Raw genomic sequence first — 22597 nt, 5'->3', positions numbered from 1 at the left:
AATGGTTTTGAGGGAGAAAAAAAGTTGAGAGGCAGCACTGCTTAATAGATAAAAGGACTGGTCACAGAGGCAAGAAGAACTGGGTTCAAGTCTTGCTTCCCCCCCCCCCCCCTCGCCCGCCCCTCCACCATACGGGGGGCCATCACCTTAGTCAACCTCATAGTGCCCCAGGCAATTTTCTAAGACTACTTGCAGAGGAGCTAGAAATCTGCATTGGTAGAAGGAGTTTCATCACCTGGAGTTCCTTCTTCCAAAAAAATCCAGTCACAGTTCTGGTCATTAAAAATGGAAAGGATTACCTAGTTGCTTGATGTGAAGATTGGATGGCTTCCTTTGGGGAATTGTGTCAGCTGGGGATGTTGATTAGTCTGTTCTTAATTTAAATATGTACCATTTTAATGTATCTTATTATTATAGGCTAAAATCATTTCTGAGGACTAAATTAGGTGGAAGGGGCAGAGGAACAGCTTTTGTTGGTAGAGATAAAGGAAAGATTTCCCTAGAGATGCTTGGCCCATCATGGGCCTAGTGGACCTTTGTTCCTGGGACTCTCCTTTTGGAATCCCATTGCTAGACACCCTCCTCTCTCCCTTCTTGAATTCTGAGGCTGGATAATACTTTGCATGCCCAGGAAGATAATGAACAATCTGCTGGATTTCTCTCTCCCTTCCTCCTTTCTCTGCTGTTGACTGAATGGTCCGTAGATTACAACCATTGATAACAGTCTATACAGTCTCTTTAACTCATGTACATGGCTCACCTTTGCTCTCTAAAAGGAAGTTCTAGAAGTTGAGTGGATGCTCAGATAGCAAGGGTTGAGTTATTAAAGGACCTAGATAGACTGAGGCCACTGAAATCTGGCCTAGCCTTGGAAATTACTTTCTTGAGTGGTGTGAGGTTATTTGTTCGATGACATCACCATCTTTGAAAAGGCTACCTTGATTGGCTGAAAGAGTGTGTAGGTGGAATTGTACATTAGTTTGCCCCGAATCTGCTTGAATTTCTCAAGCTGTGCAAACTCTCCAAATTGTGAGCTGAAGTAGGCTTCATGGAGGTGGGCGTGGAGAGAAGCTATTAGAGACCTGTTCTTAAAGGTACAGTTGCTCACTCACCTGTCCTAGCTTCATGCTGTATTCCCAGTAGGTAGTGGGTGACTTTAAAAAAAAAAGTCTTTTGCCTTTTGGAAGGCAAGGAATATATTGCTTTGCCAAACCAACTCCTGCCGGGATGAGAGAGCAGGGCTGCCTGGCTGGGACATCTGGCATGATCTTTGAAGGTTCCGGGAAGTTTCGCCAGATGTCTCATCACATTCTTGGTTGTCTTCTTGACTGTGGTTTCATTCCATGCTCCATTTGCAGGCGTCTGACTCACAAGTATTTTCTCTCTTTTTTGCTTCATATGCTTGAGCTTGTGGCTTTTTTGCAATGTGTTTAGAGGATGGAATCTAGGCTTGGTTACTGAGAGTCGATGATGGTGTTCCTTCTATATTTATGACTGGGATTGGGGCCAGAGAAGTTGTCAGGGGCTAATTCTTGGAGGGTACTGCAGCCCAGCTAGAAGTGGAGGGTAAGCCTGGGGTAGCCAGATGGTTTAGCACATCTTGACACATGTGCTAGGGCAACCTGATATGGTGAGAAAAACATTGTATTTAGAGTCCCAAGGCATGAATTCAAGCCTTGGTTCTGCTGCTTACTACCCAATTGGGACCTTGGGCAAACCCTTCACTTGGGCCTCGGTTTCCTTGCCTGTAGAATTAGACCAGTTGATCTCTAGGGGCTGTTATGTTCCAGCGTTTCTGTGTTTTCTCTTTCTGAAGCTCTTGCCAAAGCAATGGAATAAGAAGTGGGGATAAACTCAGGGACTTTCCTGCCTTCTGCTTTAGTCCTGTGTCTGTGGTAGAGGCAGATAAGAAATCATCTTTTCTTGGTCATCCATGTGTTTTTACCTCTAGGATCAAATGCAGATTTCTCTGGGCATTTAAAGCTCTTCATAACCTGGTACCAGCCTGTGTTTCCAGCCTTAGAAATAATCTCACATATTCTTCAGCCTAGCCAGACTGGCCTTCTTGCTTTTCTTCATACATGGTGTTCCATCTCTGATGTCTGAGCCTTACACAGACCTCCTCCCCCTGTTCCTAGAATTCACTCCATCCTTGTCCCTGCTTCTTAAAATCCTTAGTTTCCTTCAAGGCTCAGCTCGTGTGCTACTGTCCTCAGAAAGCCTTTTCTGATGATCTCCCTGTTACCGCTCTCCTGAAATTATGTTTACGTACCTATCTATTTACATGCTGCACCCTCATCTCGACCTCCTCGCTTCTCTGGTTTCCTTCAAGTCCCAGCTCAGATCTCACCTTCTATAGGAAGCGTTTCCCAGTCCGCCTTAATGCTAGTGGCTTTCCTGTGTTAATTATTTCCTATTTATTTTGTCTAGAGATTGTTTGTACGTAGTTGTTTGCATGTTACTTCCTCCATTAGGTTGTGAGCTCCTGAGGACAGGAGCTGTTTTTTGCCTTTCTTTGTATCTCCAGCACTTAGCACCTAATAGATGTTTAATAAATGTTTATTGACTGACTATATCCTTGTAGTGGATTGTAAGCTCCTTGAGGGTGAGAACTTTTTTATTTTATATTTGTACCCCCAGGCCCAAGTACAGTACCTTGTATATGGTAGGCACTCCATAGGTGCTTGTTTCATTGGGTTAGACTTTCCTGCCTTGGCCTGTTTCTGCCTCTGTAAAATAGAGACAGTCATTTCTGCTTTGTGGGTCTTCTGAGGGTGGCATGAGACTCAAATGAAGTAACGTTTGTGAAAGTGCTCCATGATCATCATGCTCTGTACACATGTGACGTTTTCTTTTTAAATGCTTATTTAAAATGGATGTCAAAATCAGTGAGGAATCCTTCTCTATTTCCCTGTGTTCCTCCCCTGCTCCATCCCTCTTTGGAAAATGGGAGCTGAGAAGAGGTGATGATCGATAGGGAAGTGACTCGGAGCAGTGCTATGCAACGGGGCGGGGGGGGGGGGGTGGAAGAGCTCGCTTGCATGGAACCAGCAGAGCAGCCCGAGTGCTGGATGCTCACGAGCTCTAACTCTGGGTTAGTCACCTAACCTCTCCCAGCCTCAGTTTCCTCATCTATAAAATGAGGGGTGGGACATAGTTGCCTCCAGACTTCCTTCTAGCCCTGAATCTGCGATCCTGCGATCTGAAAACCATGCATAGAAATGGATGCAGTGTGAGTTATTGGAAAAAATATGGAATTTTAAACCTGAGGCCTTAAGTTCAAATCCCATTGTTGCTGTTTTCAATTCAATTTGATGGACATTAAGCATTGACTCTTTTCAAAACAGGTTGAGATGGTTCTTCTGTTAAAGGGCTTTCATTCTCTTGGGGGGCAGCAGTGGAAAGGAAGCTGTAGATGTACATGGACAAGTAGAATCGGGGACCTAGGGGTGAGGGTGGGGATGTGAGAGAAGGCTTCACGGAGCCTTCAGGTGGCACCTGAATGAAATCTCGAAGACATTATGAGAAGTAGGGATACATAGAGAATACATGACAAATTTGGGGAATGTCTTGGGCAGATGCATGGATGTGGGAGATTGGGCTTCCAATTTGAGGGATAGCTAGTCATCTAGTTTGACTGAAACAGTGAGTCTGTGAAGAGTGATATGAAATATGGCTGGAAAGCCAGTGGAAGCCAGGTTGGGAAAAGGCTTTAAATGCCAGCCCAGTGTGTTGTTCCACTGGCCTTAGGAAATAGAGAGGCTCTGAAGAGTTTTGAAAAGGGAATAACATAGTCAGACCTGTGCTTTAGAAAGATTATTTTGGCCTTTTGGAGGATTAACTGAAGAAGGGAGAGACTATAAGCAAGGAGGCCAGTTATGGGGCTGTTATAGTTAGTTAGTTAGTCTAGGCCAGAGGTGATGAAGGCCTGAACTAATAATACTGTCTGACATTTTCAACTTTAATTTGTCAGTGTACACTTGATGTACATTATCTTTGAGTCCCACAACTAGCATCCTCATTTTCCTGATGAGCAAATTGAGGCCCAGAGAGATTGACATAGAGTTGTCATGGAGACAAAAGTCAGAAGTGGGATTTGAACCTCTGTCTTCCTAACTTTAGGGCTAACATGCTGTCTACTTATTCTTTACTTAATTTTGCTAGGGTGATAGCTAGGTGAATGGAGAGAAGGAAACAGATGCGAGAGATGTCATCTAAATAAAAACGTAAGATCTGGCAACTGATCAGATATGAGAGGTGAGGGATGGGAGAATCTAGGATGAAAGAATCTGGGTCCTGGGTGACTGAAAGGATGATGGTGTGCTGCAGACTGAGGGATGTTGAGAGGAGGAGTGAGTTAGCTGGGGGTTGGAGAGGATGCTAAGTTCTACTCTGGACATGTTAAGTTTGAAAGCGTTATCAAGGAAGCTGTTGGTGATAGACTGAAGGAGGTGTGTCTGCAGGTCTGCGACTAGAGATATTTAGAAGTCATCTATAAGAGCAAGGGTGTAAAGTGAGAAAAGAATGCCCTGGACAGAACTCTATGCAATCCTGATACCAATGGGGCATGGGGAACAATCAAATGAATAACCGTGCACTGGGGCTCTGAGATTGCATGATCTGACAGACAGTAGGCGGAGACACCTGGAGAACAGTCATAGAATCCAGGAGGGAAAAGGTAGTCAACAGTGGCAGAAGCTACAGAGGACTGAGAAGAGCCCTCTGGATTTAGCAGTTGAGACCTTTGGGAACCTGAAGGGAAACCCATTTCAGGTGAGTGGTGGTATTGGAAACCACATTTTAAGGAACTGAGAAGTGAATGGGAGGTTTGTAAGTGAGGGTGGCAAGTGTAGACCAGAGTGTCTAACTTGCAACCTGCCTGTCCAATCCAGACTATAGAACACATCCATATTATACCCCATAACTTGAGTATGACAGCTTAGAACAGCATGGATGTTGGAACAGCAAAGGCTGGGGGTGAGAGGAGCAGGAGAAAGGCCATTTTAAGAGGGAAGGACTTTTGGTGATACGCATATTGGTAAAAATGTGCTATGGACTGGTTGGTTGGGAAACATAGCCAAGTCGTTGTGTAGTTTCTGCTTGAACTAGCCCCTCTGGTAATGAGGAACTCCCAGCCAAATGAGAGGAGTTGTGAGAATTCCAGTCCAGACAAGTTCCCCTTTAAATGGGAAACACTTCTTTGCTGTATATTTAATTCAAGGCTCTTGCAAATGGAAGTTAGAAAAGTTAAATGAGGAGGTGATCAACATAGGTCTACTTCTTACTTCTCTTAAAAAACCTTTTGCCCCTGTCTTGCCAGGCACATAATAGCAGTCAACAAGGTCGAGGTGGTGTATGGTTTCCTAGCTCCAAATGTTCTTGCTTGCAAATGAACACTGACATCAGTAATAGAAGCTGTTTTCCCAGAAGAACTAAAAAATCCAAGGTCTGCTCTCTCAGCAACTAGCAGACTCCTAATACATTAGTTGCAGGTAGAGGAAAGAGTCTGACAGTGAGATTATTTGCATCTGCCTCTGTGCTCTCACTGAACTGCACAGAACCTTACAGGGCTCCGCCTAGTAAATTGAGTCACAGAATTCAGAAGCAAGCTGTGACCTCCATACCTTTGACACTGACATGATATCTTGCCAGTGACATCTTGCCCTTTAAAAAGTGGCCCTGGTGGCTCTCTGTAGGTGTTTAGGGTTATAGGAAAATATTTCAGAAGAGCTAGTAAAGCTGGCTAAAACTCAGTAACTCAGCATTACTGTTGCTTCCTCCCCTTCAGGTACCTGGGGCATAGCTGTCACACTGCTGTCACTGCATGCTTTGGCCATGACACTCCTTCTGGAGAATAAAGCATCTTCATTCTTGCCCTACTCAGTCAGCAGTGCAGACAAACATTTGTTTAAAAGTCAGTCTAAACACTGCTGTAAATGACCCAGTTTACCTAGAACACAGAACTAGGAGCAATGAAGGACAGTTCCAGAGGAGAACATTTTTGGTTCAGTATAAGGAAGACTATCTGGACAACAAAGGCTCCTGGAAAATTTGTGGGTGGCAGTTTTCGAGATATTCAAGCAGAGACTGGATGCCCACTTGGTGGTGGTGGCCTAGAGGTGATTCAGATCTAGGGATCAGCTGTACCAGATGACCTCAAGGGTCTTTTCCACTTTTAAGATTCTGTGACTGTAGAAACAACCTTGCCAATGCATGACTCTGTGCATGCCCCTCCCCTTGTCAGAAAACCTTAGTTGGCTCGCTACTTGCCAGGAGGACAAAATCCATTCTTAATCTGACTTTAAAACTCCCTGAAGTTTGGTTCCAACCTCTTTTTCCAATATTTTCCAGTAACAATAATATTTTTAAATAATTAACAAATTATTTTGTTAGTCTCTTTCCATCTGTTTTATATTCCAACCAAAGAATGGTTGGAATATGACTAACTGTCTTACCTTCTCATTTGTCCATAAGTTGGGATCACACTTCTTCCTCACTGTTGCTGGCTTTTCTTTTGAGGTCCCACTCAGATGCTGCCTCCTTAGTGATGCCTCCCCTGATTTTCTCTCCCCCACACCCTTTCCTACCTCAGTTGAAATTATTTTTCCCTCCTTAAATTTTATTTTTAAATTTAATTTCAAAGAAATTCTGAACCCCAACAAAATGAGCATTTTCATATGTAAAAGAGATTAGAAATGTGGAAAATTGTGAATCACCCTGTCCAGCATGCTTTTCCTTATAAGTATATAACAAATTCAGCATGTAACTTTCAAAGCTGTCCTGCCTGTCTGTTTCTTCCTGGCCTCCTTTTTGTTCTCTTTTTTTGTTTTTTTTAAAAATGCTTCAATGACCCTCTTTTTTTGGGCGGGGGGGCAGCTACCTTCCTCCCAACTGAAAAAGAAAAAAACCCATTTTAACATATTTACATAGACAAACAAAACAGATCTTTCCATGGGGCATGTCCAGAAATGTATCTCTTATTCTTCACCTTGACCCATCTCACCCCTTTGTCAAGAGATGGGTTCAATGCTTCGTCATTGGTTCTTTAGAATTGTGGCTGACTATTGCATTGATCAGAGTTCTTAAGGTACTCAGAGTTGTTTGTCTTTACGGCATGGTTGTTATTGTGTAAATAGTTGTCTGGGCTCCACTCACTTTGAATTAGTTCATCCTAGTCTTCCCAAGGTTTGTTTGCTACCATCCATTTCATCATTTATTATGATTCAGTAATATTCTATTACATGGGCATTCCCTTAGTTCCCAATTCTTTACTGTAACAGAAAGAGCTGTTACAAATATTCTTGTACTTCTGGGCCCCTTCCCCCTTTTCTTTGGTGTTTCTAAGGCCTGATAGTGGTATCTCTGGGTTAAAGAATATGGGGCAGATTAGTGATTTTGAGAGTAGAGTTCCAGATTGCTTTCCAGAATGGCTGAACCAACTCGCAAGTCCACCAACAGCCCTTTAGAGGCCTGTTTTCCTGTAGTCTCTTCAGCAGTTGTTGTTCTCCTCTTTTTCATTTTTGCCAATCTGATTCTCCTTAAATTTTGTCTGATTTTCCTTTATTCTGTCTTATTGTTTTGTTTTGTTTTGTTTTAATAAAAATTTTTTTTATTTTAAACTTAAATACACATTGAGAAAAGAAAAAAAAAGCCATGTACATAGCAGACCATAGGAAAAGATTCAGTATAAAATAATAAATTTCCATTTCAAGAAAACCTATATAATAAATACTAAACAAAAACCTATATAATAAATTTCAGGCTTGATATTGAACAAGACCCCGTTGGTTTTCTTTTGTTCTCTGCTGTGTACTTTTTACTTTATTTTTTCCCTCCCCCCATCCAAAAGAAGGCTACAATTAAGCATAGAAATATAGATAGATAGACAGACATAAATATCTATAAACATGCACATGTATACACTCACACATATATATATGTAAAGCCAGGCTGTGCTTATTTTCACCTGTCATCTGTTTCTCTGAAGGAGAATAGCATCTTCCTTCATAGGTCCCAAGTCTTTCTGAATCAACCAGTTCCTCATTTCCTGCACCATACCTGTATTTAAACCCAATCACATCCTGTTTGAGGGATTATCTATGACAGGTTTTTCCCCAATTTCCTGCATTCCTTTTATTCTTGGCTACATAGATTTTATCATCTCAGTTTCTTGGATGATACTTGTGTACATGTTAAATTCTCATTTAACCCTATCCTCAAGGAGTTTAAAGTGTCATTTTTCACATTTGTATCTCCAGTGCCAACCACAGGGCTTTTCACGTAACATATATTTTATTAATACTTGTCAAACTAAATGGGAGATAGGGATTTTGGTGTTCTCTCTTTCAAAATGCTGGAGCTACTGGTGGGTATGAGTAATATAGTGGTTCAGGAATTGGTAAAGGGCTGGAGAGTATGTTGGTTCTCCCATTTGCTAAATGTTATCACTTTTGGTTTCATTGGTGGTAGTCTTTGTCTGTAAAGATTTCTTCTGGGTTGACTGGTAGGGACTGGCTTCAGTGAGCTGGGGTCTCAGAGGGTCTTATGGGCTACCACACTTCTGCTTGTAACACCCTTTTCATCTCCCCCCCCTTTTTTTTTTACCCCCACCATCTTCCATGTAGTTTCTCACTCATCTCTGAGGGGGAAGAAAGGATGACCACTGTGGATGTACTGCCTGAGAGGCCTGATGTGGTGGAGATGGAGGACCCCTCCTCGCCCTTCCAGGTGGAGAAGCACTCGTGGGATGGGCTACGGGACATCATCCACAGCAGCAGGAAGTATTCAGGCATGATAGTGAACAAGGCCCCACATGACTTCCAATTTGTCCAGAAGACAGATGAGTCAGGCCCTCACTCTCACCGACTTTATTACCTCGGTAAGCCAGGCTTCCACACCCTTTCTCTTATCAGTTCCTAACAACAACTGTAACAATATTTTGCTCATAACAACTCTGTGAGGTAGGTAGCACAAGTATTATTGTGCCTGTTTTACTGAGGGGGAAATGAGTGAATTAGCTTCCTTGAAGTTATAGTCTAAGACCCAGCCTAGATCTTACTCAGTTCACTTTCAGCACTACTTGGCCTCCCTATCTGCATATCACCTATCTATCACCAATATGCTTGGGGGCTTTTGACCAGGTTGATTTCCTGTGGAGAGTTGCCAGGAAGTAAATCTGGTTATTAAATCTCTGATTCTTATAAGTCCAGTCACTCTTGCTAGTTGGAAGGTGAAAAAAAAAACCCCTCTGTAGCAGTAAGTATTTTTATTATACTTAGGCTAACTGTTATGGACTCTAATTAGTGCAATCCGGACCTTTCCTAGATTGATCTGTCTGGCCTCCAACACAACATTTTGTTCACGTGAAATCAGATTAAAGTAGTCATAGAATTAGACTTCTAGAACTAGAAGGGATCTCACTGTCATTTGGTCCAATTCATACCTGAACAGGAATCTCTTTTATGTTCTTCCCAGAAAGTATTAATTTAGCTTCCCCATAAAGACCTGCAGTGATGGGGATGTGATCTCCTCCCCAGGCAGCTCCTGCCACTTTTTGATGGCTCTAACCTGTAGAAAGTCTTCCCTTATGTCAAACTTAAATGTGCTTCTCCGCTACTGCAGCTTGCCCTCCTTGTTCCTAGTTCTCCCCTCTTTTTCATGGGAGGTCTGCAAGGATATGAACCCAACAATCATGTCTCCCTCTTAATTCTTTCCTTCGCTCACCTAAACATCTTCCGTTCCTTTAACTAGCATGGTCTCTCACCATCTTGCTCGCCTTTCTCTAGATCCTATCCTTCTTGCATTCCTTTCTGGGTGCCCTGCCCTATTCAGCATAGAGCACAGTTCTGGACCCTGCTTCTTCTAATGCAGTCTCACATCAGAAAATTAACTTTTGTAGCTTCTATGTCACACTCTTGGCTCACTTCAAGCTAATAGTCCACTAAAACCCCAGGTCCATTTCACATAAACTGTTTCTGGCCCTGGTTCCCCCATCCTGTATTTCTGTGGCTGATTTTATTGAACCATGCTCTGGGTTTTTCCATTTCAAGTTTCTTGAAAGTATTAAAATATATTAAAAAAAAAAAATAAAGTGTTGAAATGTAAAAACCTTCACTTTGGTTCAGTAAAATCAGCTGCACAAATACAGTTATCACTATTAAATTTAATTTTGTTCAATTCAGCTTCTTGTTCTACCCTGTTAAGATCATTGGACTCCTAGTTTTGTATTCATACCCTGCATGCCTCCTCCACAAACTTCTTTGGGTGCCTCATTACGTCTTGGAGATGATCATTGGCTCTGCCAGGAGAATGCAAGCCCTGATCCTGCCTAGCCTGATGCCACCTGCAAGTAATTTGGGAACCTTAGAAGGGAAAAGAAGTCACCTTAGGAACATTCTGCAGCCTGTTGGTGGAGGGTGAGGAAGAAGGGGGAGGGAGGGGAGGGGAGTCTGCATGTGCTTTTTTGATGGTCAGGTAATACAGGTCTGAGTGTGCGTATGAGAGAGCCTTTTTTTTTAAATCACTAGTTGGCTGGAGCCACCTCCCTGAGTCATTAATTTTGGTCACAGCAGACCTTGGACCGAAGCATATCCTCCTTCTCCAGAAGAGGAAGCTTCCTGGAGACTGTATAGTCTGCTGCTTTGCAGATTTACTTTTTTTCCTTCCCCATGGGATTACATATTACAAAATGTCCGAGTTGGAAGGGATGGGGATGTTAGAGTTTATCTAGTCCAACCCCCTCCTTCATTTTCTTATAAGTGAGGAAACTTGAGTCCCCAAGGCTTAGGTGACTTGTCCAAGATCTGTGAGTGAGTGGCAGAGCTGGGAGTAAAACCCAGGCCTTCTGAGCCCAGAGCTGATTGCACTTTTCCCTCACAGTGCTGCTTTTTGTGTCCTTAGAGGCCAGTGCTGTAACCTTCCTACTAATGGCTCACCTTCCTAGGCCAACTGCAGATTTACAAGGACTTTCCATACAAAATCCCCTTGAGGAAACAAAAGTGGGTGTGGCCATCACCATTTGAGAGACCAAGCTAGGAAATTTCAGTACATTTGTAGTAGAGCCAGGCCTAGATTCCAAGTTTTTTGACTCTAAATCTAGACTTCTTGACTTTGGGAGAAGATTATCCTTGATATCACAGTTCTTCTCTTGGCAAAGTGTTGGGATCCCCCTGATAAGCCATGACAGGTAGGCAATCCTTACTCCTTCCTAGATCAAGTCCAGGAACTGGATAGTGCCCTCAGAAGAGGTTGGAGCAGCTAGGTTGTGCAGTGGATAGAGCACCAGCCCTGGAGTCAGGAGAACCTGAGTTCAAATCCAGCCTCAGACACTTGATACTTAACTAGCTGTGTGACCCTTGGCAAGTCATTTAATCCCAGTTGCTTAGCATAAAACAAAACAAGAGGCTGGGGAAAGCCTCCTGTCTCACTTGCTTGGGGAGCTCCCAGTGTTCCTCTGGGGACCACTATGGAGGTTGGGCCTGGTAGTTAGATGTATTTCTCTGTGTGGGAGAGAGCTCTGGGCTTGGAGCAGGAGGATTCAAGCCTCCTCATCTTGGCTATTTCCTGCCTGTGTGACCTTAGACAGATCACTTGACCCCTTTGGCTTAAGATTCCTAATTTGTAAAATGAGAGCATTGGACTTGATGGCTTGCAAGATCCTTTCTAGCTCTGAGAGTCTGAAACTGAAATAGCACAGCAGAGCCAGGAAAGGATTCTGTGGTGAAGGAGATGCTGGCACTTATTCAGCGCCTAGAAACTAATGCAGAAGACTCAATATTTGGGGCCGTGGTTGAAGGTGGAACCTGTCTGGGACGTAAATGACCTATAAGGGCCCCTCTGGCCCTGGATGCTCTCCTTTGTTAGGCAGAAAGACAGCCTGACTGGTCCAGGGCAGGAGGGTTACTGCTAGCTGTTAGCATTTCAAAGTGGGTGGTTGGTGGCCACATCATGAGTCCTCTAGACTTGCCCACCATGGGATGGACTTAACGGCTGCAGGCAGAGCCCCATGACTGATTACATTGGAATCTCTGCTTACTCAGGGAGGGACCCTGGCCACTATACCCCCTGCCTCTAAATCTTACTGCAGTGACAGCACCCTCCCCTTCTACCAGGCCATCAGTAACCATGGACGTGTGTTACAATAGACTGAGTCTGTCAGCATTTCCTCACATGTGTCCCTGGCTGGAAGCTCAGAGGACATTTGTCAGAAAGCAGGTGCCTTGACAGCATCCCAATAAGTAGCTACCTGGTACCCTATTATTGAGCGCTTCCCTTGGCAGCATTGTTCTCATTGCTTAGGAATTTTTTTCCAAATAGGGAGCTGGACTCTCCCTATCTAAAACTTGCCGAGTGGGGCCGAGTGGGAGCAAGCATGCGGCCTCTTCTTGGTCACCGTTCTTCATGCACTGACCTTGTCCTCCATCAGTCTTCTCTTCCACAGTGTCCTGTCGGCACGGTGATATTCCCTTCACCGCTCTGGCTGATGCCTGTCCAATAGTCTTTGTTTTTAGGTCATTTACATTCTCTAATTTTATCCACAGATAGACCAAGTTCCTCAGAATTGGCTAAGACATCAGAAGCAGCCTGATGTTGCTAACATTCCATAGCACTGCTCCTCTGCCCTGCAAAGAGAAGGGAAAGTGACGGCCCCTAGCTCTTTTTGGGGTCATTTTCCAGCATTCAGTAGCCAGCTTTTTGTTGTTCTTTACGTTTATGTTGTTGTGTTCCTTATTGAAGGATGAGCTCTTCCTGTAGCCCAAGGTCATGTTAGTTATTTTGGCTGCCATGTTACACTGTTGATTCCAGTCAAACTTGCAGTCACTAAAGCCTCCAGAGCTTTTTCACAGGAACTTTTATCTAGCCACACCTCCCCATTTCTGGGTTGCTGTGTTTGAACATTTGCTGCCTTTCCCAGGGCCTGGTGCCATGGATTTCTTTTTTGTTTCCCCAGGAATGCCTTATGGCAGCCGTGAGAATTCTCTCCTTTACTCAGAAATTCCCAAAAAGGTACGCAAAGAGGCGCTGCTGCTGTTATCATGGAAACAGATGCTGGATCATTTTCAGGTGAGATGGCGTGCTTCCTGTGCTACCTTAGACTTGGCTAAGACATAATCTGCCAGGCCATCTGGGAGGGACGATTTGGCTGGAAGAGGGAGGTTCATCTGTAGTCCTCTCAGACTGCTTACAGAAGATAGTCGTCTTGGCATCTGTTTGAACTGAATTTGACTGGATAGGGATGGAGTTGGGTTGAGTTATGGCAGTGATGGTTTTAGCATTTAATAAGAGTATGTTATGTTAGAAGAGCCCCGGACTAGGGTGAGGAGTTCTCATGTGACTTCCCCGCTCTGAGTCTCAGCTTCGACATTTTAAAATAAACAGATTGTACAACATGGTCTCTGTAAGGGCCCTTCTAGTGCTAACACTCTAAGATACCATGTCTCTGTGGGGAAGACTGAATTTTGGTGGCCCTCAGGCTGTCATCTTGTCATATACATGTATAGGCACCCTTGAGAGGCACTTAAACATAATTGTCTAATACCCTTTTTGACAGGTTTACTAACCTGGTGAATCAGGGGAATGTTACAGATACATTTTACCCAGATTTTAACAATAACATCTCTTACAGTGCTCTTTTTTGGGTTATTTTTATTGATCTTGTTATTTTTTTTATATTACTTTAATTTCTAAACATATTCCTCTTTCCTCCCCTGCCCAGAAAGCCATCTTTCCAGCCTTTTACAACAACCATTAAAAAAAGAGAGACACGGTTTAGTAAAACGAACCAGCACATAAACTGTGTCTGACATTATGTTTAATATTCCACATTCATAGGCCCCCTCCTCTGCAGGAAAGAGAGAGATATGCAGTGTCTCGATTCCTCTTTGGGGATGAGCTAGGTCATTATAATTACATGGGGTTCAATTTTAGTGTTTTGATTTTTTCCATTTGCATCATTGCATATGTTATTGTATATTTTCTTGGTTTTGTATAATTTATTTTCAGTCAGTTTATACAGTTCTTCCCATGTTAGGTTGAATTCTTGTCTATTTTAGCGTTCAGTAATATTTCATTACTTCATACACCCCAGTTTTTTATCCGTTGCCTAATCATTGGGCCTTGACTTTGTAATTCTCTGCTGCCACAAAAAGTCATGTTATTCTTGTAGACAAGATGGAGAGAGGGTGGCTAAACAGAAGTACAGTTATAAATGACTTGGACCTTATTGAGTGCTGTGATCTAATGAGGAGTCACTGATAGTTTGATGTCCCCTTAGAAGGAAGTCTCTGGGGAAGTGCTGAAGAAATCTCTGATATTTTCTTATTTTTTTCTTCCTGATGTGGATAAAAGCATAGGTAGCATGTTGATCACATTCATAGGAGACCCCAAGCTGGGCAGGAGAACTGGAGTATTGGATGACAGAATCAGTTCCTGCAAAGATCCTTCAGGCTTAGAATTCTGGGTCAGTGAGCTCTTTTCAGCAGTGCAGTGATCAGATATTTCCAAAAGACTCATGAGGGAAAATGCTCTCCACATCCAGAGGAAGAACTGTGGAGTGTGAGGGCAGATCAAAGCATGCAGTTTTCACTTTTTTGGTTTTTTCTTTCTCGTGGTTTTTCCTTTTTGTTCTGATTCTTCTTTCACCACATAACTAATATGGCAACATGTTTAATGTGATTGTACTTGTATAGCCTTTAGCATATTGCTTGCCATCTTGGGAAGGGGGTAGGAAGAATAAAATTTTGTAACTCAAAATCTTATAAAAGTGAATTTTGAAAACTATCTTAGCATGTGATTGGAAAAAATAAAATACTCTTAAGTGTGGGGGAGGGAAGAATGTTGAGTTAGATTGAATGAAGATCCAATTTAATAAGGAGATTATCTGAAATAGAGCTGGAGATCTTAGGAGACTACAAACCCCTGCCTTATTAGCACTCTGAGGTGGCCTGATAAAAGTCAGTGTCATCTTAGACTACATTGAAAGGCATAGGGTTCAAGAAGTTGATGACAGTCCTGCCGTCCTACCCTGATGAGATCACATCTGGAGCGCTGTATTCTAGGTCTGGGTGCTGCATTGTGGGGAGGACATTAATAAGCTGGAGAGTGTCCAGAGGAAGGCATACAGGGTGATGAAGGGTTTCTGGTTATTGTCATCTAAGGATTGATTGAAGGACGTGGGACTGCTTAACCTGGAGAAAGAAAGACTTAGGGAGGTCATGAAGGTCTGCCTTCTGAAAGGGGGGACTGGACTTACTCTGATTGGCTCCTGAGGGCAGAATAAGCACTGAGGACAAGTTGCAGTGAGGCTGATTTAAGCTTGGTGTCAGGAAAACCTTCCTAACAATGAGAGTAGAATGGGCTGCTTCAGGAGGAGCCTCAGTGGGCTCCACAGTGGGACATGGATGACTCCTCCTTGGGTGGTGTTGTGGAAGTTGTTGAGGGTGACAGTTTAGGCTACATGGCCCTGAGGCCCCTTCTAATTGTGAGATTCTGCCATTATTGGTATAAACCAGGTGGAGAACAATTGTAAAACTTCCTCCTTTCTCCCTCCTTCCATGTGCCCATATGTCACAATGTGTGTTCTTGACAAGAATCCTTTATCAGAAGCATCTCCTTCTCCTTTTAAATGCAGTACCAGTAGTTTGAGGGAAAGTGGTGTTGAAGCCCTTTTAGGGAGGCTGGCTAATAATTAATGGTCTTGGCAGCCTATGTCTCCTGGGAAGGAGCTGATTCTGAATTTGAATGGGGCCATTGCTTTTACCAAACAGAAAGAGAGTACTTTGGGGTAGGGTCTTGGGTTCTTATTTTTAGTGCAAGGAAGAGCCTCCCTCTCCAGCCCTTGACAGGCTGGGAGGAGACAGGGGAAGGACAAGGGAATGTGAGAAAGGTAGTGTGGTCTGCTCTAGAAGCCTCTCCTTGGGCCACCTGTAGCATACATCTCCAGCAGCTGCCTCTTGCCTGGCAACTAAAACGAGCTCTACCTTCACATATGAGGCCCTCCATGTCTGACTCCACCCGACCCCAGCCTCATCTCATAATACCGCTGCACACACGCTGCACTCACTGCTCCTCTCTGCATCCACAGATTTCCTGGTGCTCACTTCTTCCTTTCCTCTTCCCTGGGCCCACGTCTCCTTCCTTTCCTTCTTTGTTGAATTCCCAATCCTTTCCTAAAGTCTAACTCAAAGGCTGGCTTTCTGCAGACTGTCCTTGATTGCTCCTCTTCTTCCCTTAAGCTTTTCACAACACTTTCTTTGTGTTAATAACATTTCTATAGGACTCTTAACATCTGCACCTTCCCTGATGTACACTCTCTCGTCTGAGCCTCTCATAACCCCATGAGGGAAGAGCTGTGATAATTATCCCTATTTGACAGATAAAGAAACTGAGGCCCAGAGAGCTCCAGTAACTTCCCTGTGATCACTGCTACAGAAGAGAGAAGAGCCATGACCTCAGCGCAGGCTGCCAGGCTGTCACGGGCGGGGCCTGGTCTCAGGTGTCCAGCCTCAGGCACTAAATTCTAGTAGTTATCATCCTCACATTCTCTATTGTAGCAATCTTTGCCCCTTAAGTGGTTAACGTTAGCGACGGGACCGATAAAAAGAGATTATGTTAGGCAGTACCCAGGAAGTGGGTTTGCTTCCCCCTAGTCATCATGCAGTCTTGACTTTGTGAGTAAAGTAGTTTTTGTGTTAGAATGTTTTTGAACATGATGGGGTTACGTAGCAAGGAGTTTAAGGTCACTCTGGCTTCCTGTGATTCACCTCTTTTAAGGGGCAGAGGCTAATAGTGCAGTCACAGGCCCCTGAAGCTTCACTGGGTCCTTGTTCCATTTGTGTGCACTCAGGCTACCCCACACCATGGCATGTACTCTCGAGAAGAAGAGCTGCTGAGGGAGCGGAAGCGTCTGGGTGTATTTGGCATCACCTCCTATGACTTCCACAGTGAAAGTGGCCTCTTCCTCTTCCAGGCCAGTAATAGCCTCTTTCATTGCCGAGATGGGGGCAAGAATGGATTCATGGTGAGTTTCTGAGACAGGCTGGTTAGGTGTGTAGGTGATAAGGCCAACAAGATCCCTTCCTTATGTTCTCATTCCAGCCAAATACTATTTCTTGTCTCTGAGACTTTGCCCATACTATTTTTCAGGGGCTCCTCCCTTCCCCCTTGTTACAGCCTGTTGGTCCCAGTTTTGGAACCAGTTTCTTCTTTAAGTTTTTCTTGATTTTTCCCTGATTTCTTTTCCCTCCTTCCTTCTTTCTTTCTCTTTCTCCTCCTGACTTTCCCAGCTGAAAGTGCTCTGCCCCCTCTCAGACTTCTTGTCTGAGGTTTTGACACCAGAGAGATTTGTATACCTGTCTCTTCCTGTCAAAGATGAGTCACTGTGAACTCATCTTGTCCCTGGCATATCTGTGCCCCAGCCCATACATAGAAGGTACTTAATAACTGTCTGGTAACTGTATTGTATCTCCTCAGGTGTCTCCCATGAAGCCACTAGAAATCAAAACCCAGTGTTCTGGGCCTCGGATGGATCCCAAGATCTGCCCTGCTGACCCTTCTTTCTTCTCATTCATAAATAACAACGATTTGTGGGTAGCCAATATTGAGACTGGAGAAGAGAGACGGCTGACGTACTGTCATAAAGGTGAGCGCACGCCTTTGGGAATGGGGTCTTCAAGAATCTGGCCATCTCCCTTACTGCTTTAGAGGTTGTCTTTGGTAATTGTTCTTAGGTGGTGTGGACTGTGACTATCACCATCCCCACTCTCTCTGCTTCACCCCATCCTGCCTGCTGCCTCTTCCAGCCCATCCTGAGGCACCAGAGTGCCCCCCCCCCCCAAAAAAAGAATAAAACTGCCTGCTTCAGATTCCTCCCGTCCATAGCCCTCCCACACCCCACCCACTTCCTGGACTACTGCAGCCCTGTTTAGTCAGCCACTGCTCCTCTTTCAGGGCATGCTTAATGACCTCTTCTCGTGTACACTCACTGCTTTTTCTCCCCAGCTAGGTTGTTGGGGCTCCTGGAGAGCAGGGAGCACACCTTCGGTGTCTATGTTTGCCACAACTCCCAGCCCAGGCCCCAGGTTAAGAGGGTTTTCAGTAAATTCATATTGATCACTCTTCCTTTGCAGGTTTGTCCAGTGTCCTGGAGGACCCCAAGTCAGCAGGAGTAGCTACTTTTGTCATCCAGGAAGAATTTGATCGATTTACAGGCTACTGGTGGTGCCCAACAGCTTCCTGGCAAGGTGTGTCTTTCTTTTTGCTTATTTGATGGCCCAGGGCCCTTCAGAATTTTAAAGAAAGAGCACTTTTAGTCCTTACTCCCTTCCCCTCCCTTGATCCATTAGCATTGGTTCTTGGTGCTGAGTTTTTGAAGTGTGGGGAAATGAGCTGACTTCTTAGGCTGTGAAAGCTCGATTGACTGTTGTTGGCATCCTGGAATGAGAACTTAAATATCAGCGGTGCTTTAATCAGTTTCTCTATCACAGTACTTCCATCTCTGAGGAGTCTGAGGTGTAGAGAGGTGGCATCACTGACTCAGGGCCCACTGGTCATGGAGATTAAAGCCAAGATTCCCAGAACCCTAGACTCTTAGAACAGAAAGGAACTTGGCAGCCACTGTAACATGCCCAACAAGGAGCTGTCGTTCTCTGCAATGAAGGGCCACTGATTGCCTCTTGAAGCAGCGGCTGCCACATTTTCACAACTCTAATTGTGAGGAAGTTTTTCCCGAATTTAAACCTAAAATATCACTCCTGGTTCTGTGCTCTGCAGCCAAACATAATACATCTACTTCTTCCATATGTCAGTCCTTCCACTACTTAAATACTGCTGTCACATGTTCCTCCCCACCTCTCCTCTGTTCGTGCCCTCCCAGACTTCTCCAGGCTAAACATCTTCAGATCTTCTGAATTCTAAGTCCAGTGTCCTTTCTTCTTGCATGCCAGAGACCTTAGAGCCTGAGGATCAGAGAGGACCTAGGTCTGCATGCCCAGGCTCCCATGCCAGATCTTTTCCTGGTAATGCTAGGATTTAGATGGCTTTGTAGTAGATTGGCAACAGTTTGCCCTTATGCCAGGTCCTTTGCAGGCTGTGAAACCTGTGTGGCTAACTGAGTTTTTCATGGCCCTTAGGTCAGTTTTTCAAGAGGAGTATTGACTAGAAGATCTTCAATAAAATTCCATGAACCTGATTGTTAAGAAATGTTTATTTCTTCCTTCATAGTTCTGGTCCTTCATTCACCCATCTCCCCATGTGACTTTGTAATAAAGGATAAAATGTTTGAACTGCTGAGCAGTCTGGGAGGACTGTCTCCTGGGTGCCTATTCACAGGGCTTAGTCTTACCATTCTCTGTCCCTAGCAGGCACTTTTCTTTGGCAGTGACACAGATCTTAGGGCCTCCCCCCAGCCCAGCTTTCCTTAAGTGCCTACTTTGGGCAGCACAAAGGGCAGATGGTGCTTGGCCTCATCAAGCTTACAGTTATAAGGGGGGACCTAAGAGAGGTGTGATCAGAGCTATGAGTAATGGCTTACATGAGTGAAGGAGGCTCTAAAGGATCACAAAAGGGAAGGGGAGGATGTTGCAAATTGTTGCAAGAAAACCCTTGGCTTCTTAATCCTTTATTTCTTTCTGTTAGCTATCTCTTTGAGTTAGGGCTCCCATTTTCCAGTTTATAAGCCTTTCCCTACCCCCATTCCGTCCTTGGCATAAACTCTACCTCTCCTTGCTGTCATCCTCATTCACAATGCCCATCCCCTTCTAGTCTTGCCTTTTGGGATTCCCTTTCCATAGTTAAGCTGTCCATTCTTAAGTACTGCTTCTTGTACTCCCTTCCCCTCCCTCATGTGATGACCACATCAGTTGAGCCCTCATTTTTCTCTAAGCACTGATCTTCTCTTGATCTGGTCCAGCACTAGCCACTTCTTTTCCCTGCTATCTCAGGGGAGCTTGTGGATGAAATGATGCATACCAGGATCAAGCTACCCTGCCCCTTCCAGATTCTTGCTCTGCTCTCATCACTCAGTAACTGTCATGCCCCATCCTGTTTCTGTCTTCAGTGACCTCCAAGACACCCTCCTCCCTTCCCCCCCACCATCTTCCTCAGGGCCTCAGAACTTGGCCTAGTCTTCCCTTTCCCTGGTCCCTGCTGTCATCCTTGGAGATGTCTTCATGCTGAAGATCCTTTTGTCACTCTATTCTTGTGGTTCCTTGAGTCCCTCTATTTGTTTGGCCTGTCTCTCCACTCGGAGGGGCAAACTTAAAACCATCCCACTTTCATGCTTTTCAATTCTGAAACTTCCTGCTTTGGCCACACTCTCCTGTCTTTTCACCTGTCATTCCATTAAGTAGTTTCAGATAGAGGTCAGGGAGTGGAGATTGCGCTCGATTTGGAATAAGTCCCACACTTGCTTTTCATTGCCACTGGCCACCATGCCACAAGTGTCACTTTGCCTCTTCCAAGCCCTAGTTTCTTCATCTGTAAAAGGAGGGGTTTGACCTAGATCATCTCTAAGGTTCCTCCCAACTCTCCTCAATCCAATCATCTCAGGACTTTTTTCACCCTTAGCATAATTTCTGATCCCTTGGCTTCTTGGCCTTCAACCTTATTCTTTTCTCACTGTTCTCCTTATGCAGTCTTTACCCCAGTGACCAGCCATTTTGAAAATGTTTTTTATCACTTCTATTTCTGAATATATCCCTCCTTCAGAACCCTATCCAGCAAGCTATCCCTTGTAATATTAAAAAAGAGGGAGGAAGGGAATATTTTAGCAAAAAGTCTAACGGTGTATGCCATGTTACACACCAATATATCCCCACCTCTGGAAGCAGGGATGGGGAGGTGGATTCTCTCAAACTCTCTGAGACCAAGCTTAGTTCTTAAAATCTCATAATGTTCAGTTTCATCTTTTTGTTCCTTCTGTGTACATTGGTGGATTCTTTGCATGTACTGTTCACTTTGTGTTAATTCATATTGTTGTTTCTGTGCGTCTCTGAATTCTTTGTAGTTTCTTACAGCACAGTAACATCCCATTATATTCAAGTACCAGAGTTAGTTTAGCCATTCCCCAGTCAACAGATATCTACTTTATAGATATTTTTGGCTGCCATAAATGCTGCCATGACTATTTTGGTGTATTTGGGACCTTTCTTTCTGTTTTTGACCTTCTCAAGATCATAGATTTAGCCACATCTTCCTCTTGCTTTAGGGTCTGAAGATTGTAAGACCCTGCGAATCTTATATGAAGAAGTAGATGAATCAGAAGTGGAAATCATTCATGTTCCCTCTCCTGCTCTGGAAGAAAGAAAAACTGATTCCTATCGATATCCCAGGACAGGTGAGCAGCTCTGGGAGGGAAGCTGGAGTTGTCTCTCCCACTCTGGCCTTGATTCTCAGAGCACTCCTTCCATCTAGGGGACAAATGACTAAAACTGTTCAGTGAAATCCCAAAGGCTCCACCCATTCATAAGTGGGGGATGAGAACCTCCTGCTGCTACAGCCTGAGGAGATGCTGTAAGGGAGAAACACAATCCCTGCGCTCAAGTGTTAGCTGAGGAGCTGTCACTTATTCATCTAGTTATTCTTCAGGATGTAGCCCCAGCCCTGCAAGCACGCAGGTCCATGCCCTGAGCTCAGCTGAGGCCTGACCCAGATTTCTTGGTGCTTTCCATGTTCTCTAGTTGATTTTATACACTCCTTGGGGACAGGACTCCACATCTCACACTTATTTTAATTCCTAATAGTACCTTACTTAGGGGCCTTGCACTGAGTAGATGCTTAATACACATTTAAGGAGGTTTGCTTATTCAGTCTGAGGGTGGCTCAGGGATCTGCTGTTTTTAGTCATTGAGTATAACCCATCATATATACATATATATATGTATAGCACTTTGCTCCCTCTGGAAAAGTGCCCTTTTGGATCCCCTTGACCTGAGCACCCTCCTCCCCAATCTGTACTCTCTGCCCCAGGGACCAACCCATAGATTGACTTTGGTCAGGTACAGAGAATGCTTGGCATTTGGCAGCTTCTCCTTTTGTCCTTTCTGCAGGCAGCAAGAACCCCAAGATTGCTTTAAAACTGGCTGAATTTCAGACAGACAGTCAGGGAAAGGTAAGAGGGCTTTATTTTACACACACATGCCCACTCCCACACTCACCTACCTCTGGGGAAGGAACACAGTAGGGCTGACTGGCCTTGGCTAGCTGCTTTCTGCATTTCCTGGCCTCCCAGCTGCTGGTGCCTTCCCCTCAAAGTTACCTCACACAAAGGTTATTGTGTGTGTTCCATACCTTCCCAGTATAGGAATATATCATGTCTCCTCCCATTAGAAGGGGAGCTTCTTGTCATTGTATACATGCCCAGTCATTGTACACATGCCCAGTGCCTAATAATATACTTCTTGATTGGTTGGGACCATTGCCTGAGGTGAGAGAAAGGTCATCCTCTCTCTCTGGAAACAGCTCCTATTCCCCATTGTGGCCCCTGGGTGTTTCTGGTAGAAAGCAGACCTGACAGTGCTCTATCATATGAGGTAGTCAGCACAGGTGTTACTGTCCTCATTCTGCAGCTGAGGAGACTGAAGCTCAGGGTGTTCAGTGACAG

General features: G+C 44.3%; 1 protein-coding gene across 4 annotated transcripts in view; it reads left to right on the top strand.

Annotated features, from left to right (window-relative positions):
• Positions 1–22597, top strand: part of DPP9 (dipeptidyl peptidase 9) — a 50929-nt gene that overhangs the window by 5010 nt on the left and 23322 nt on the right. For all 4 annotated transcript variants that reach the window (XR_011965572.1, XM_072601850.1, XM_072601849.1 and 1 more), the window contains exons 3-9: positions 8625–8878; positions 12950–13062; positions 16844–17017; positions 17470–17638; positions 18126–18239; positions 21203–21331; positions 22044–22105. Coding sequence is in view for 3 of the 4 variants with exons in the window: in XM_072601850.1 (XP_072457951.1) it covers positions 8625–8878; positions 12950–13062; positions 16844–17017; positions 17470–17638; positions 18126–18239; positions 21203–21331; positions 22044–22105 (1015 nt within the window). In the remaining variant the exon portion in view is untranslated. The remainder of the gene's footprint in view (positions 1–8624; positions 8879–12949; positions 13063–16843; positions 17018–17469; positions 17639–18125; positions 18240–21202; positions 21332–22043; positions 22106–22597) is intronic.

This window comes from Notamacropus eugenii, chromosome 4, assembly GCF_028372415.1.
Source record: "Notamacropus eugenii isolate mMacEug1 chromosome 4, mMacEug1.pri_v2, whole genome shotgun sequence".
Taxonomy (NCBI): Eukaryota; Metazoa; Chordata; class Mammalia; order Diprotodontia; family Macropodidae; genus Notamacropus; species Notamacropus eugenii.
The sequence above is the reverse complement of the archived record's forward strand: the minus strand, read 5'-3'. Positions and strand labels throughout refer to the sequence as shown.